General features: G+C 34.0%; 2 protein-coding genes across 3 annotated transcripts in view; both read right to left on the bottom strand.

The window, feature by feature from the left end:
• Nucleotides 1-103: 103 nt before the first annotated feature.
• LOC135790512 (ATP synthase mitochondrial F1 complex assembly factor 1) lies at nt 104-1,039 on the bottom strand. Its single transcript, XM_065300742.1, is given in 3 exon segments — nt 104-441; nt 509-838; nt 841-1,039. Coding segments are annotated over 3 exon segments (768 nt in total). The 5' UTR covers nt 1,015-1,039; the 3' UTR covers nt 104-177.
• Nucleotides 1,040-2,199: 1,160 nt separating this feature from the next.
• The window catches only part of LOC135790514 (uncharacterized), a 69,764-nt gene continuing 56,071 nt past the window's right edge, over nt 2,200-15,892 (bottom strand). For both annotated transcript variants that reach the window (XM_065300746.1, XM_065300747.1), the window contains exons 4-6: nt 14,890-14,983; nt 4,304-4,580; nt 2,200-3,076 (exon numbers count right to left, since the gene is read on the bottom strand). In XM_065300746.1, the coding sequence (XP_065156818.1) occupies nt 2,909-3,076; nt 4,304-4,580; nt 14,890-14,983 (539 nt within the window). In that variant the 3' untranslated portion in view covers nt 2,200-2,908. The remainder of the gene's footprint in view (nt 3,077-4,303; nt 4,581-14,889; nt 14,984-15,892) is intronic.

The raw sequence follows: 15,892 nt of genomic DNA on the forward strand, positions 1-15,892 counted from the left end.
ATCATTTACAATACGACCAAATAATAAAATTATAATGAAATGAACAATAGTTTTAACGAGAGAGTGGTTATTGCGTTTTCATTTCATGGCATAACTATTCTAATGCATTGACAACTTCAATTTTATTTTGTTCAACATCCTTAAACTCTCTAGTATATACAATTATCCATTTCACACTCACAAACTCAATGTTTCAATCTGTTTGATTAAATCTTGATGTTTGAATGCCTCAGGTGTGAATGTGAAAGTCTCCATAAGTTTTAACTTTTCTGGATCTCTTTGATTATAATACAATTGCAATTGATTGGCTAAACATTGCGCTTCCTTGGCATCAATTGTATTTTTATCAAATTCGCCTCTCATTAACACTATTCCTTTGTCGTCTTTGAATTCGGTGTAATTCGTTACCGTTAAACATTCAGGAGCGTTTTCTTTATGTACCTAAAATGCAATTATTAATATTGCATGTAAACCTATTATACTTTTCATTACAAACAAAAATTATTACCTGATAACAAATTAACGGCGTAAAATGGACGGTATTAAAGTGGTGTTGCAATACAATAAACTCATATCCTTGCGACCTAGGCAAAGGTAGTAGAAATAAAGGAATTTTATTTGCTTGTTCCACCATTTTATCATATTCAGCAGCAGGAATTGTTGCAGCAATGACTTCTTTCTGAATATGATATTTCAACCAAATTTCCTTGATCTCATCAGCTGTCATGTCCTTAACAGTTTCAACCTTCATATACTTATCTAAAGGTACCTGCTGTGCTCCAACTCCAGTTTGTATATTCTCCTTTGGTTTCAACAATGAAGTGAATTGTCTTTCCTTCTCCTTAGGCTCTGCAGGCTTTGCACTTTGTTTTTCTTCTGCTCGACACGAGCAAGGAACTCCTCAGGTGAAGTTTTTTGAAGTTGGGCTATTTTTGCTGCATATTTATCATAGTATGGATTCTTTTCCAGCTCTTCAACTGCTTTCTCAGCTGCTTTTGCCAGTGGAGTTGTCATTATAAACCTTCGGGTGCGGGAACTTCTGTAAAGATTCAGAAGTAATCTATTAGTGCAATTCACTGCAATTACCATTACTTTTAACACTCTTAAAATCGATTAATTGTTAACTTCTTAACATGCACACATTCAGACACCGACTGAATATAACCTAAGAACATCACACATCATGCTCATATAGTTAACCAAATAACCGGAAGATGGCGCCATGGTGATTGAAACCAACAAACTTTAAATAATTTTAAACAAACTAAATTCTAAAGAAACTAATACAGAAACCCAGTAAGTAAACCCTGCCATTAATATTCAAATTCACATTATCGTTGCAATTTGATTCAATAAAATCTAAATTAAAATCCAACATTTATTAGATGCAACCCAATAAACAGACCTTCAAATTATGACAGTGATTATTACTAAAAAAATATGAATAAACAACTCAAAAAGCTACAGATAACCCCGAGCTTCTTCATAAGATGTTCCCATACTTCTAAGAATTAAGGTAATACTTTAAAACTTACTTATTGATGAGGCTCATACCATGAAGAAATCCAAGATATCTAAATTAAATCAAATAAACAATATGCAAACACAAACTAATCTACTCTTCAAATGTTTATAATTATATTAAAATCAATACCATCCGATGTAGTAGCATTATCAATCGATTTCGTTTATACATTGTATAATATGTGCTATGATACAAATCACATATACAAATATGTACATATTGTTAGAATTAGACAAAACTTATAGGTAACGTTAATGATTATCTTAAAAACTACTATCAATTGCGTAAGTTTATAATTTTCAGCATTCACTTTGCAAACTATAAGTTTTTAATTATGTACATATAAAATGGAATCAATTACAACTACAACTGACTAGCTCTTATCGTAGCTATTTGATAAATAATAGCAGGTACATTTGTTCTCTGAACAAATTTGATTTTAAAACTTGGGATGCAAGAAGTTCATAACTTATCTTACACTGTAATGCAAATAAAATGCTGTCTGGAGAGTTGTATGGCTGCACTTTTGTCCCACCTCCAAGAGATTCGTTTAATTTTCGCCAAATTGTTAAAATTAAAGCCGCTTATTGTGTGCTAAAGCATTTTAGCAATAAAAACGATGTTAATTTGGTTTTTACTCTAGTTAAAGACATGAGCTTGGAATAAAACAAACATTAATGTAATCTTTTTCTTTAATAATCATTTCTCATTTTCTCAAATCATTTCATTACAAAAATATCTGTAACTCTTGTCGCATCTCTTCAAGGTGTTTGCAGTCATCCAAAACATGTTGAAAATTAATTTAATTTATGCTACATGCATCATTCAGACCCATTCAACTTCTGTAGTTTATCGCTATGCTTGATTCTCCAATGAAAAGAAACATTTCTTTACAAATCAAGCGTCACCCTTTCGTCCATTCGTTAAATATTAAGTTAACTTAAAATAAAACAACTCATCACATTATCATTCGTATTTAGTTGTTTTCTAAAAAGTTGTGTGCGAAAATTGCCCGTCAAGTAGCTTTAACTCTCGAAATCATCATCGCACTGTACAACGTAAGCTCACTAAGTTTGGTTTAAACTATGTACAAACTATACTTGTTGCATAATACTCCGCAGACAAAGAATACCCTCATGGGTATCCTGTCAGCGGCATGTTAATTAAAAACTAGGCCTAGTCGCATGTACAATTTCAAATGTAATCCATTTTTTGATAATAATCAGTCTCATTAAGGAAGGTAAAACGAGGCGTGCAGCCGGTGCACGCGCTGAATCAACAAACAAACAACATGGCGTCGCACGCCGTCTTCCGGATGTTCTGGAATCTTGAACGCCGGAAGCTGTTGCATGTATGTATAATCCCAGGATAGCAGACACAGTCTTAATAGACGTAGATCTGCTTGAGCTGCGGTCGCAGCTCGGCGGGTATCGTGTATGCCTCAGTTTCGGGCTTCTTCTTCACCAGGCGACGCCAGCGGCCTCCAAGGTTTTTTCGGAAGCCGCGCACAAGGCCTGGGCGCTCAGATGACAGGTTCTGTACGTTCACGTCCTGAAGCAAACAAAATATTCCAAACGTAAGTTTAACTATTCGAGCGAAAATCAACGTGCAAACGATGAAACTTTGAAACTTCAACTTTAGACTGGAATAAAAACTTGATTTGTTGGAGTGTTATCAATTTAATATGAAAAATTTGATGTTTTGGTTTGTGAAGAAGTGGAAACCTTGATTTGGATAGAAATATCAGCAGCGTTCAATGTCCTTTGTGGCTATACCTAATGTTAAACACAAAATTTGCAGATAAAAGCGTTGGAAATCATTGAAATCAACTTCCTCAATCATCGGTTGCATGGCCCGCTAGCTAATTTAAAAATTACAACATTTAAAACAAGTCTAACTAGCAACATGTTAAATGTTAGATGCAATTAAGTTCGCCTCGGAACTGGCTCGCTAATTATTAATTTCCTACATTAGACTCCAAGGATTTGAGCCTCTGCGGAGGCTAATGGTATCTGGAAAGAAACGATTAATTAAACAGAGACAGCACATGATGAATCATGCATGAAGTTTACTTTTTAAATATCTTTATTATTCATTCAAAACATAACACAAAACAACATCAAATCGAAATGGTTATAGAGTGACGCGAAGACCGTTCAATTATTGTCGGTGTGAATTGTATGGAAAGGAAATTTTATCACGTTAATTATTCGTCGGCATGCGAAATGAAAAAAAAAAAGAAACGTTAAAACGGTTAAAAACCCAGCGAATGGTGAAAGCGAGCGGTTTCAATTCGTCATTTCGCCAACTTTCAACGTTTTTTGTCGGTGCCATTGTTACGACTTTCAAATTTCGACGGCGAAAATGTCGAAATGAACCTTGCGCGATTTTTTCATATAATTTGCGCCGCACTATAATGAACACACACGCGAGCACACAACACGTTCGAATTTCGATAAGCGGCGAGAACCGTTCCGTCGTTGGTTGCATATTGTGACCTAGTGCTACTAAAAAACGGTTTCATTGCTGGCAGCGGCCATATTTTAACGCTCGCACCCGTTATGCGACCGTTAAAACTCGAAAATGATTCGTGCAAAACAGCATGGCTTCATGATGGCATTCCTAAAAAGAAAATATTCCTCCTGTGGTTCATCGTTGGGATTCCAGGGACCTAACACGATTACAAACATTGCAAACGTCCAACGAATGAAAAGTGTTTCAAAGTTTCACGTCTGGTTCTGTGATAGTTTTTTTGTCGATTTGTTTCACGCAGCCTACCTGTGTATTGTTGTACAGAGGCTGCGGTTGAGGTGGGTACTGCCAAAGGGCGTACGGCGCTCGGAAGGCGACCGAATCGCCGTTGTTCTGATTGCTTGCTGGCGGCTGGTCGGCGGAATGGCCGTTGGCGACTACACTAAGAAGATTATTTTGTATCGTTGTCTGTTGAGTGGCTTGTGGAGGTTGTTGCGGCTGCGGAGGCGGCGTTGTCGTCTGATGCAGAACAACGTCCGTTGGATGCACGCTGTTGCTGTGCTCCTCACGCTTCCGCAGCTTGCTGCGAACAAGACGAATGGCAATCATCGTGCCGTTGCTGCCCACCATTTTGCTTGAGGGGCCGCGCGACGTGAAACCGAAGATAGCAATTTTTAGGCCTTTTCGGTACTAATATCTCAAAAATTATAGGGATCCAAACTCGAGGTACACGAGTTCAGACCGTGAGAATTATTTATTTTTGTAATCCAAGCGAATTGTTGAGTACAAGTTGTAATCCGTTTCGGGGACACAATCACAGTTTGTTTTTTAGTTTTAGTTTTAGCTCACAACTTGAGCACGGTTAATCGCACAGTTTTGTTTTTTTTTGTTTAGTAATGACTAGAGTTTATGCACTTTTGGAACTTTGGTTGATTTGGCTGTATTATATATCGGGCGAGCAGCGGAGAGCGAATAGTGTGACTAAACCTCTCACCAGACAGTCCGCACCGTGTCTAAATAGCGAACGCGTCGCTTTCCGCCTTTATATAGCCACACGGGAAAGGCGGCGGGGGTCGAGACACGCGTTTTGGCGTCAGGCGGCACGACGGTTGCGTGGTAGCTACTACTGCTCGCCAGCCACAACCGTGCGCGTTTCGCGTTCTGTAGACGTGGTTCAAAACGTGTGCTTCACATCACACCCGATCGCATTCGGGGTTTGTTCTAATGTGCTGTCAGATGTGCAGCCCTGCCAGACATTTGGCGGACTCGTTTGTTGCCGCTTCCCTCACGCAAGAGAAAGAACAGCTCGGGGCCAAACGCCCTAAATGGATGAAAGACCTTCTAGCTGCATGTGACGACTATTGAATCGCGTATAGAGGCAAAACTGAAAACGTTGCTCTAGCCAACGAGGAGGGCCCCAAACTCTTCAGTTTTGTACAGGGTCACTTTGGAAACTTTTATTAACAAAAATGACTAATTTTATATCGTCTGGTGTTTCGTCTATTAACCAACCGATATATCTAGACCTATTTTTAAATTATTTCTATTCTCAAATATGCAAATAAAAAAATGAGTAAAAACCATTCATGCGGTACAAGCAGAGGTGTGGGGCGTGATTGGTTACAGTATTTCACAAACTGTGTAAATGCTGCAGTTATCTATATGTAGATATTGCAAACAGAATGAATGAAGATTAGCAGAAAGGTGACGAACATTTGTAGACGATGACAAGTCCATGATTGTTCCATTCCGTTCAAGTTTATTTTAAACGCATTAGCGGCGCGACGGTTGATTTTAACCGTTTTTTCCTATTCTTAACCGTTTTTTAAACAGTTTAGCTTTTAGAGCGGGATCTCAGCATGCCAAACGGTAAAAATATATCTCAGTTAGGCATAAAAATAATTTAATAATTATTAAAACCGTTAATTTTATTATTATTTTCTAATAAAACTCTTAAATAAGGTTATGTGTGACAGCGCTTGTCATGTGAACTCCCTACTTTATCGATAACTGTTATAGAAATCTTCTTTATCATTCTCTGACCGTTAAAATTTAATAAAAACATTTCTACTGTATTTTTATGAATAGAAACGTATAAATATTTTTGTTGCAATATTACAACATATTTAAAATACGTTAACACAGGCAAGGTACGTATTTAACAAGGATTTATGCATGTGATTTACGTACGACCGCGGTGTTTGAACAGCCTTCAATCAGTTCGTACGCACACACATGTAGAAGACATTAACATTAAACCTCATTACGTACGTAAAGCCGATCGACAAACGTAAATATCGAATGTGAAAAACAATTGCCGATTTGTTTTGATTTCTAGTAGATATGCGAGTAACCAAACATCATCGTCACTGATTTCAATAAAAATTATTCGAAATTGATGAAAATAATATGCACTAGAACAAACATCACGCCGTCACCGATAATACCGTAATAAACATCTGTAATTATGCAAACCTAGTCAACTTCCAATTTGTTAAATGTATTGTACTGATTGTATGACTCAGCAGCAGTTTATTTTAAGCTACAAGTGTCATTTGTTACAAAATTGAAAAATTTTCCTGTCCCAATTGAAAATACTACAATATTGCGTGTAAATCGAGAAAAAAACGCTCACAATAAAGCAATTATAGTTGATTATAACCGAGCGTTATGGATGCTGGTATTTTTCCTAAAAATAAATTTCCATGATTTAATGCTGCGGGCCAAAAGTAAATAATTCCAACAATTGCATCAATTGACTCATCAATGCAGTTAATTTTATTCCCAACGGTTATTGAATGAATTAATGTTTATTTTTAAGAATGAATTTTTGCATTCACAACGTCATATAGTATTTGTATTACCGTTTTGTATTTTCATGTTAACTAATTACCATAATCCATGTCCGTTTCTACGAATGTGTTAATTGGGTTTTTCGCAGTGGGTTTTTTTCTCGCTTTCAAAACACCGTTTCGGGTATCAAGTGTCCCATTTGGCGACTTCGTTAATCAACCGACTTTCGTCCCGATCGGTTTAATCAGTTTGACATTGAGGAAATCCGAATCTCGCAAGAACCGGGCGAGCTAATTATGCTTCAAGTGCACTAAGTTCAAGGACTCGTCGTCTCCCGCAGAAAACCACAAGATGGGCGCAGTTAATGAACGATATTCACAACATTAAACGTAATTTATGCAAATCAATGGAGAGACTGATTGAGTTCAATTTCAAACCAGCACAAAAGTTAATAAATTGCGAATATAAAGCAAAATTTAAAGAAAAACTAATAAATCAATATAACAATAATAAATAACACGGTTATTACATATTTATTATTAATAATTCATGTGAATTTCAAATATGTATTTTTAAAAACAAGAAACCAGCACGTAAACGGTGAATACCCAACATTAATGGCTTTAGAAAATTAACACAGAACGCGGAAAAAACGTGCAGCAATAACAAAACGTAGAGCACATAGTAATCTAAACAAATATGTACTAAAATGCGTGATTCATTACAAATTCAATGACGTTTCAAGTCGATGGTAAGTACAATCATCGCTCGTGCAATGTGGAAACAAAAAACAAAAATTCATCGGAAGTTAATGACAAACAAACAACGAAACTACAATTAAATTGATTAAAAACGGATCAGCAATAATTATTACTTTAAGCCTCGCCTCGACTAATCTGCTTATTAAATTACAGTAGAATCTTGATAACTCGAACCTTGTTAAGTCGTAATCCTCAGTAACTCGAAAAGATATGCTATTCCCTTCCGCTGAACCCCGAACGACGCACTAACTCGAATTTTTTAGACTCAGTAACTCGAACAATAAGTTATTTCCCTGTGAGGCATTACTCGTACATTTTAATACTCAGTAACTCGAACTGCAAATACTACCTCAGTAAGTCGAAGTTCATAAAATTTTATGATTTCTTACTCGGGATTCCCGGAGCTTAAAACTCGTGGCAATAAAATCAAAAAGGAATGTTCGGGGCTCGGGGCCTCTTATCTATTGTTTTTGTTTTGCACACGTGCAAGGAATGAATTCATTCAATAAACTTTCTAATTTCTAAGAAACACAGATGTTATGTTTCTTCATTTTTGGTCACTTTTGGTTACTTGGCTCAGTCAGTACATATGTATTTGTTTGGCTGTTAACAAGCAACAACATGAGTACAATACAGCAATTGATACACTACGAACTTACATTGAAAGATGTAATGATATCGAGTATCATATATTCGGTTCACTATATGAACTAGAAAAATAATTGATAAAAATCTGTAAATGGCTTGAATCAAACGAAGATAACAGATTTTTATCAATTATTTAAAACATACAGTGTAAGTTCATTCATTATAATTATGTACTTGACTTTCATTTTATGTTACCTAATGTAATTTGTCGTAATAAATGTTCTATGAAATTGTGCCTTTTATGTCGAAATTTGATGAGTTAACTCTTCATATCTCGAAATTTTGTTAAGTCGAACACTTGCTATCTCGAATTTTTTGGTTTCCCTTGACATTCGAGTTATCAAGATTCTACTGTATATTCAACAATAACATACAATATATGGCTAGATATCATATTATCAAGCAGGAAGCTTTTATTTTATTTTATTTAAAATAATTCGTTTATTTTGTCGTGTTTTCCGGTGTCAACAATATCATTAGGTTGATAAGAAGGAGGAATTACCATAGCGTAAAACCTCAGATTATAATATAAGCTAGGCTGTACGGAATTTGCGGTGTTTAACACTGTTATGATCTTATTTATTTCCTACGCAACTCGTCGACGGTTGTGTTGTGCAATGGAACTACAAGTACGCATTTTCATGACAATTCGTGCGCAGTGAAAACAATGTCTATAAATGAAGTATTATTTGAAAACAACGTAAAAGTTTATAAATAATATTTAAGTTAATCATTTTTTTGATTATTTGCCGCGCAATTTATTGTCTGCGTACCTTTGCTTGTTTATTGCAAAACAGTCCAACGTGCAACTGTTCAGTTCAATAACAACAAAAATGCGGTATTCTTATTTGTTTTGATCATTTTCACAATGTTATTGTACTCGAAAAATGCGAATCAATAAATGCCGCACTCATTGAATCATTACAACATTACAAAATCAATGATTACTGGGTTTTGGGGAATTTTTGGAGGAGTGCGTGAAGTTGAAGGCAGCCACTGATCAGATAACATCGTTTTACGCATAGGTACTTAAATAACTGCGACTTAATAAGCATTTTCTCTCGAAATATCCATTATTCCTATAAGATAGCATCTAAAGTTTTAAAGGAATGCAATAGAAAAATAGATATAATTGGAATATAATGATGACCAAAGGTAACGAGTGTTATCAATTGTATTGGAAAAATAATTTCAAAGTTATCACCTTGGATAGTTCATTGGCTTTAAAAAATTGATTAAACTGTGATGAAATATTGAAGTTAAATGAGAAATCAAACCTTAACACAAAATTTCGATACTTATTCTAAAATTTTTAAGAAATCGGTTGTTTTTTAAGTTTTGATGTGTTTTTACGTTAAGATCTTATGTCACATTGCTGTTTGCGTTGGGTCACTCGAAATGCGAAAAAGAAAACGCGAAATAAACCGGTCGCAACGGCGTCTCGACGTCCGGCCAAGTTTCGAATTCCTGTCACCGCCTGCCTGATGTGGATGTCTGAAGCGCATTGTGCCAACAGCCAATGCTAGATATTAAATTAAGCAAGTCAGTTTGTTTTAACAGTCTCTAGCGGGGGTGGTAAGCAAAACACAAAAGTATTTTGATAATAATTGAATAAACACATTAAAAACCAAATAGTAAACTTGGTACTTTCCAGCAGACATCCTAATTAAGGTATTTTACAGCAGAATAACATATGTTTGTAGATTTTGGTGTTATTGCATAATGTCAACTAGCATTGATGTTAAATTCATTTCAATGGCTATATTTAGTGCGGCCATCACCTTGGCGTTGTTCGACGTAGCGCGGAAAGTTAATGATCGACAGGTAGCCCCACGTGGAAGTACATATTAATGTAATTCCTGTCGGCGATCGATATACGAATGAATTGTTTGGTTTTATACAATGACAACATTGAAACTTATAATTTTATATTCCAAAGAATTAAATTTAATTCTATTATTTTTTAATTGCTTAAAAATCAGCTTTAAAACAAATTTTAGTTTAAAAATGATTTTTGGCGTCGTAAAAATTTAATTCCTAAGCAATTTTGCTGAAAGAACTCAGATAATATGTCTAACAAAAATAAAAATAAAAATAATTTAAATTACAATGAAATAATTGATCTAAATCGCAGTTATTTAATTAAAGCGGTCATGCAAGTCATCCTTTCGCATTCAAGTGTGCCAGAGGTACATATTTATGAAGTTTGTTGATTTAGAGATTATTTTCTAGTCGGTTGAATCAAGTTTTATCGGCGAAATTAATTGATTCGACAATAAAAATTCAATTCAAATCGACGCAGTGCTCGACCAGAGTACAACAACTTCTCGATTGACTCTTTCCTTTCTTTGTGTGGTTTTCGTGCACCTGTATTAGGCAAGTAAAAATCAAGCTATCACGTAATCACGCCACGCGCCGATATTAATAAATTCCCAAGTTTTTATTCGGATTTTCAAGCTGAAATGTTATCGTCGTTTAAAAAATATATTCAGGCGTATAATACTTCAATTTTTATTTATTTTTTGGTATGTTTCGTGTTACTTATCTGGATGTAAAGCTATACTTTAAATTTAAATATTAATATTGGGCAAAAATTTATGATAAAAGTTATTATATTGTAAAAACTTATGATAATGAAGGTGCAATCTTAACTTATTCATCAAAGCGTGTTTTTCACGAGTTTTAACCAATAAATTAAACATTTTCAAAAATCGATATTGAGAATAAGTAAAATGTATAGGTATGTGACTTAAATTGGTAATTGTTTCCTGCTTGAACTTGTAATCATGAGTGTCATCGCAGCAATAAAACAACGCAAATATCAACGATTCTAAAATGAATAAATTGAAGATGCAGAACGTAAAATGCCAACCAGGAACTGAAGTCTTTCCGTTCAAACGCGATTTACGAGCGGCACAATCGCCAAACCGCGCGATTGACTTAAGTGCCTTCTAGCCGGAGTAGCAATTGGCAAACAAATTGTTGCAAATTCACGTCGAAGGTTCCTCACATCGCACGAGCTGTCCATTCCTAATTCCGGTTATTGTTGCGATCACTCGCTATTGCGTCGCGACGCGATTCTTTCCATTATCAACTTGAATGGAAAAATAAACCATCCGCACACGTGGAAGGTACATGGTGTTTTTGTTCCACATCACATCATGTGATTACCCGCTTGGTCATTCATATTATAATTGTTTGCGCCATATTTCAAGATGATGCCACATGTGTGTCAGCAGTGTCATGCGCGTTCTTCAATTATTCAATTTTCAGCTGGTTCAGCGATAGACGTGGAATTGAAATTGGCAATATTTCAATTTGTTACATTGAGCGCAACGACGAGCGGAATATTTTCGCGTGCATTGAACGCTGTACTGTGTTTCTTCCAGCGGGCATGGTAAACGGTAAATAAATTAATTGAACAAGCGAGCAAACAAAGAACGAGATTATGCTATGATCCAATTGACTTGTGTAAATGGCACACATTTCTTTTAATCATATCTTGTTCATCATCTATATTATAATAAAAAACAGGTTAATGTTTAAGAATTAAGTTTTTTATTCGTTTGGTAACCAAATTTGGAGTCTCAGTTATTTTACTCATGATTTTTCCTTTTAAAATTGAATAAATGACGTAAATTTACTTTAAAATTACATAGATGCAAGTAGTAACAAATGTGATTATTAGAATTGTGATTATTGTTTTAGACTTAAAATTCCAATGAATTAAGTATAAATCTTAATAAAATGATAAATATGTTCCTACGTGTTGGATTATTTAGCTTAATATGTGTGATAAAAACATTACATTCACCGACGTGAACGTGTGCATTAAAAAATTAATCCGGCCCTTATAATTTGAACTATCAAATTAAAACCGTGCCGCGTAGCGAATGAAAAAAGCAAATTAAAATTCTTATCTTAATATTATTGATAAAATTTTGCGACTCGACTTGTTTTGCAATTATTGCAACAAACAAAGATTCTATTCATTCTTATAAAATTTGTCTGCTGCATAATAAAATTAATATTTATATGTTATATCTATCCACTTCACTACAATACATTCACATGAATGTAAACTTGTTATAATCAATTAAAGTTCCGATTTAATTGAAATTTTATTATAACTTATCACTTCGCACATGAGTGTGAAAAGTATCATTTGTTAAGTGCGTGATAGATGACTCAATCATTCACTAAATAAATCAAAAGGAATAACAATCAAAGAATTGAAACTTAAATTCGTTTCCAATTTAAATTTGATTTCTCAAGTGTTTAGCGGTGGCTGGCTGCAATTAATATCTGATCGCGACGAGACAAGCCACTAATATCGTGGTATTTGGGCTGATTGGTAATTCGTTCTGGTTTTATTAATACTAGTAACAACTAGAAACTCAACAATTCAGTGTAACAATAACAAAAGCCAAAACAATTACGATTATTCAAACTTCAACCGAAAAAGGCATACATTTGAATTTCATAAATTCAACATATTAGCATACATTAACAGTAAACTCATGTCGCAACTGTATAAAACCGTATATTGCAATCTCCATACTAGTTTCATTTAATATCATACCACTTTTAATAATATTTCCAATCATAAATTGCATAAATTAGATGTTAAAAATACATGGGTTTTCTCAAGTGCAACGAAATATACATTAGTGGTACTTGTGGCAAACAATTAGAGATAAAACAATATCAATTAATACTGGTAATGTAATAATGTGCAATGTGTGCAAATATTATTCGTTTATATGATTTCTAGCGTGATTCAACGGCTCATCTTTGTTTATCTGCGAATTATCCGCCGATGGTGTGGAAATAACACACAGCGGGTATGCGATAGGCATGTGACAACGGCGTGAACCGAACGGAAACGTTTTTATATGGGTTTTTATTTATCCGTTGAATATATAAAATTAATGACATTAATACCCACGTTAATCAAAACTATCACAAAAGTATTGTAAAAATTATAGAAAAATTTGGTAAAAAATGATTTACACGTGTTTCGTATATTATGAGTAATAAATTTTTATTATTTAATTTTTACGTCATTTGAAAAATTTTCAACCATGCGATTAAAGATAAACTGAATTTTGAGCATGTTTACTTTTATTATCAAGTTTAAATATCCGTTTGCGATAAACGGTTTAATCATTCTTATATAATTCTGCGATATATTTAAATACTTAGAAGAAATAAGACGTTTTTATGTTTTGTAAGAAGAAGTTTGTTCGCATGACTAATTCATGATCAAATAAAACACATATACTTTCAGCTTTCTCTGGTGTAATTAATACGCGTGTTTGCAAGCGTTTAAATAAAAATTAGAAGCATTTAGTCGATTTTTTTCGTGGTACGATGGTTACATGTTTCGGCATACTTTCATTTTGTAAATTACCTGGGTTTTACTTCACTTGTTCTGTTACTACGCGGATTTCTAGCGTGCAGCTGAATATTAGACGAATAATAATAATAATAATTTTTTTGTCAAATTCCCTTTTACTTTTTGGATTTAAAATAAATATGCAAGTATTTATTACGGTATTAAATTTGGTATGCAATTTTTATGTTAAATACTGCATTTTTATCGATTTGAAATTTTATGTGAATAATTCTAGTTAGAAGAACTTTTAGTTGAAATTTGAAATATTTAATAAACAGCTGTCGTCATATTCCAATGGGTTTCATCCCTTACATCTGGTTTATGAACAGGCTTCATTCTTTTGTTAGTTTTTCGTTTTTATTTTGGGTCGTAACCATGAATATAGTTGCTTTTGCAGACGTTGAGTTTGGGTTGAAATTCAAGGTTTCTCATTTCTACCTAGACTTCACCTTCAAGATTATATTTGCATTGAAAACCGTCGAGAAGTTTAGGCTGTCGCAACGGACATAGGTCATCTTTACAACAAAACGAAAACCAAACTAAACCGTGTTTCCTGTCTCAGTAACTAACTATTTCCAGCTTTGAGTTCGACTGAAAATCAAAATTTAAAACTTTGAAGCTTTATGACTCACTTTGCATATGAATGCGCTTAAATTTCATGAAAACATAACCCGACATAAGACGTCGCCAAAAATTCCGACGACGTGATATTCACCGTGTTTCGAATTGCCTGCACTTCTGTAATTGTGTGTCCCCAAATCCGAAAAGTTGTTACACCTACAACTGTTGCGTCTTCACGACTCACGCTTTAAGTTCATGAAAAATGCTTCAACGTTTTGGAAGTTACGAATTTTATTGTATAGAAAGTGCGCTACTTTTTCTTGTACTCGTATATTGCTATTTATTGCTTACCTTTTGTGCAGTTCATTAAACCATTCCACAATCTCCATCTTTAATAATTTATTAATCGCGAAATTAATTATTCTTTAATTAAAACCTGTGCCAACGACGAATAATCTTACACGAATGGTGGAAAAATACAAAACCGTTTTGGTTTTATAAACCCAATGTTAGGTTCTATATAATATAAGAGAATTGCTATCTTCGTTTCACGCTATGGAGAAATACAATACAATTTAAGTAAAAATTGGAAATTATCAATCAGATCACGTATCAGATAGTTTGCTGGTAAAATATGTAAATATCATACTGAATATTCATAAACACGGACAGTCTGATTGTTACTTTCCCAAAAACAAATACATACATTTCTTACAACGAGAAAAACTTACCTGATCGTTACGGCCAATAGGATTATGATCACACCAACCAGAAACATAGCAATCAGAACTCCACCGATCATATACAGGCTCTCATTTGGCGCATCTAGAAATAAAAAATAAATAAATGTAAAATTAAAAATTAAAAAATTTTGACTTGATTTTTTCAATTAGATTGTCTAATTATTAAATTTGTAACCCGCAATAAAATTGTAATATTTAAGAATATTATACCAAGCAACTAGGTTTTAAATAAAACTTTTATGTGCTCAGTGATAGCTGATGTGTTGGATTGCGCCAAATTAAATCTAATAATAATGCATATTCTAAATGCTCAAATGCATAGGTCTCGCAGGACGGCAGGATAATAATACACACTTGAAAGTAGTACGAGTCGAGCCAGACTAACGCATCGCTATCCTAAAATTCAACTAGTAGTAAAACATGATACTCTATTTAATGAACGCTGTTTTAAGTTAAAAAAAAATTATAAATATTTAGTATATTTGCTTTTAATTAAAGAAAATGTAAAATTATTCATTGGTTAATTGTTTGTTTGGCTAGACATGAGTTGCAAGGTTTCAAAGCATTAAATCTGACGAAATCAGAGGCGAAGCCAGTGAACTAAATATGCATTTACGCGCAAGATGTTATGCATTTGCAAGTGTAAACTGGGTTAATAGATTGCCATTTGACGAAACACGCCCAACGAGCATGAAGACGAAGATGTCGATATCAAAGATGAACGCAAAGATAAACAAACAGATAAAAATAAAATCACTAGCAACGTGAAACGGAAATTAGGTTAAGTTAAGAGCAAAACTGATTTTTTAAAATTACCAACTCTTTGCAAAAGAATAAATAAAATGCATGCTGAATGCTCAAATCGGTCAGTTACTTAATCTTAAGTCGAAAGTTAAAATGACTCATACCCTTTCAACATGTACAATAATATAATTTCTTCAAATGTTTATGACAACCGGACATTAATTTCAATATCTTTAAAAACGTTTTC

Source organism: Atheta coriaria, unplaced genomic scaffold, assembly GCF_025399875.1.
Source record: "Atheta coriaria isolate IRGN ID8LTWV9N9 unplaced genomic scaffold, Caltech_Dcor_3.1 hic_scaffold_4_pilon, whole genome shotgun sequence".
Lineage (NCBI taxonomy): Eukaryota > Metazoa > Arthropoda > Insecta > Coleoptera > Staphylinidae > Dalotia > Dalotia coriaria.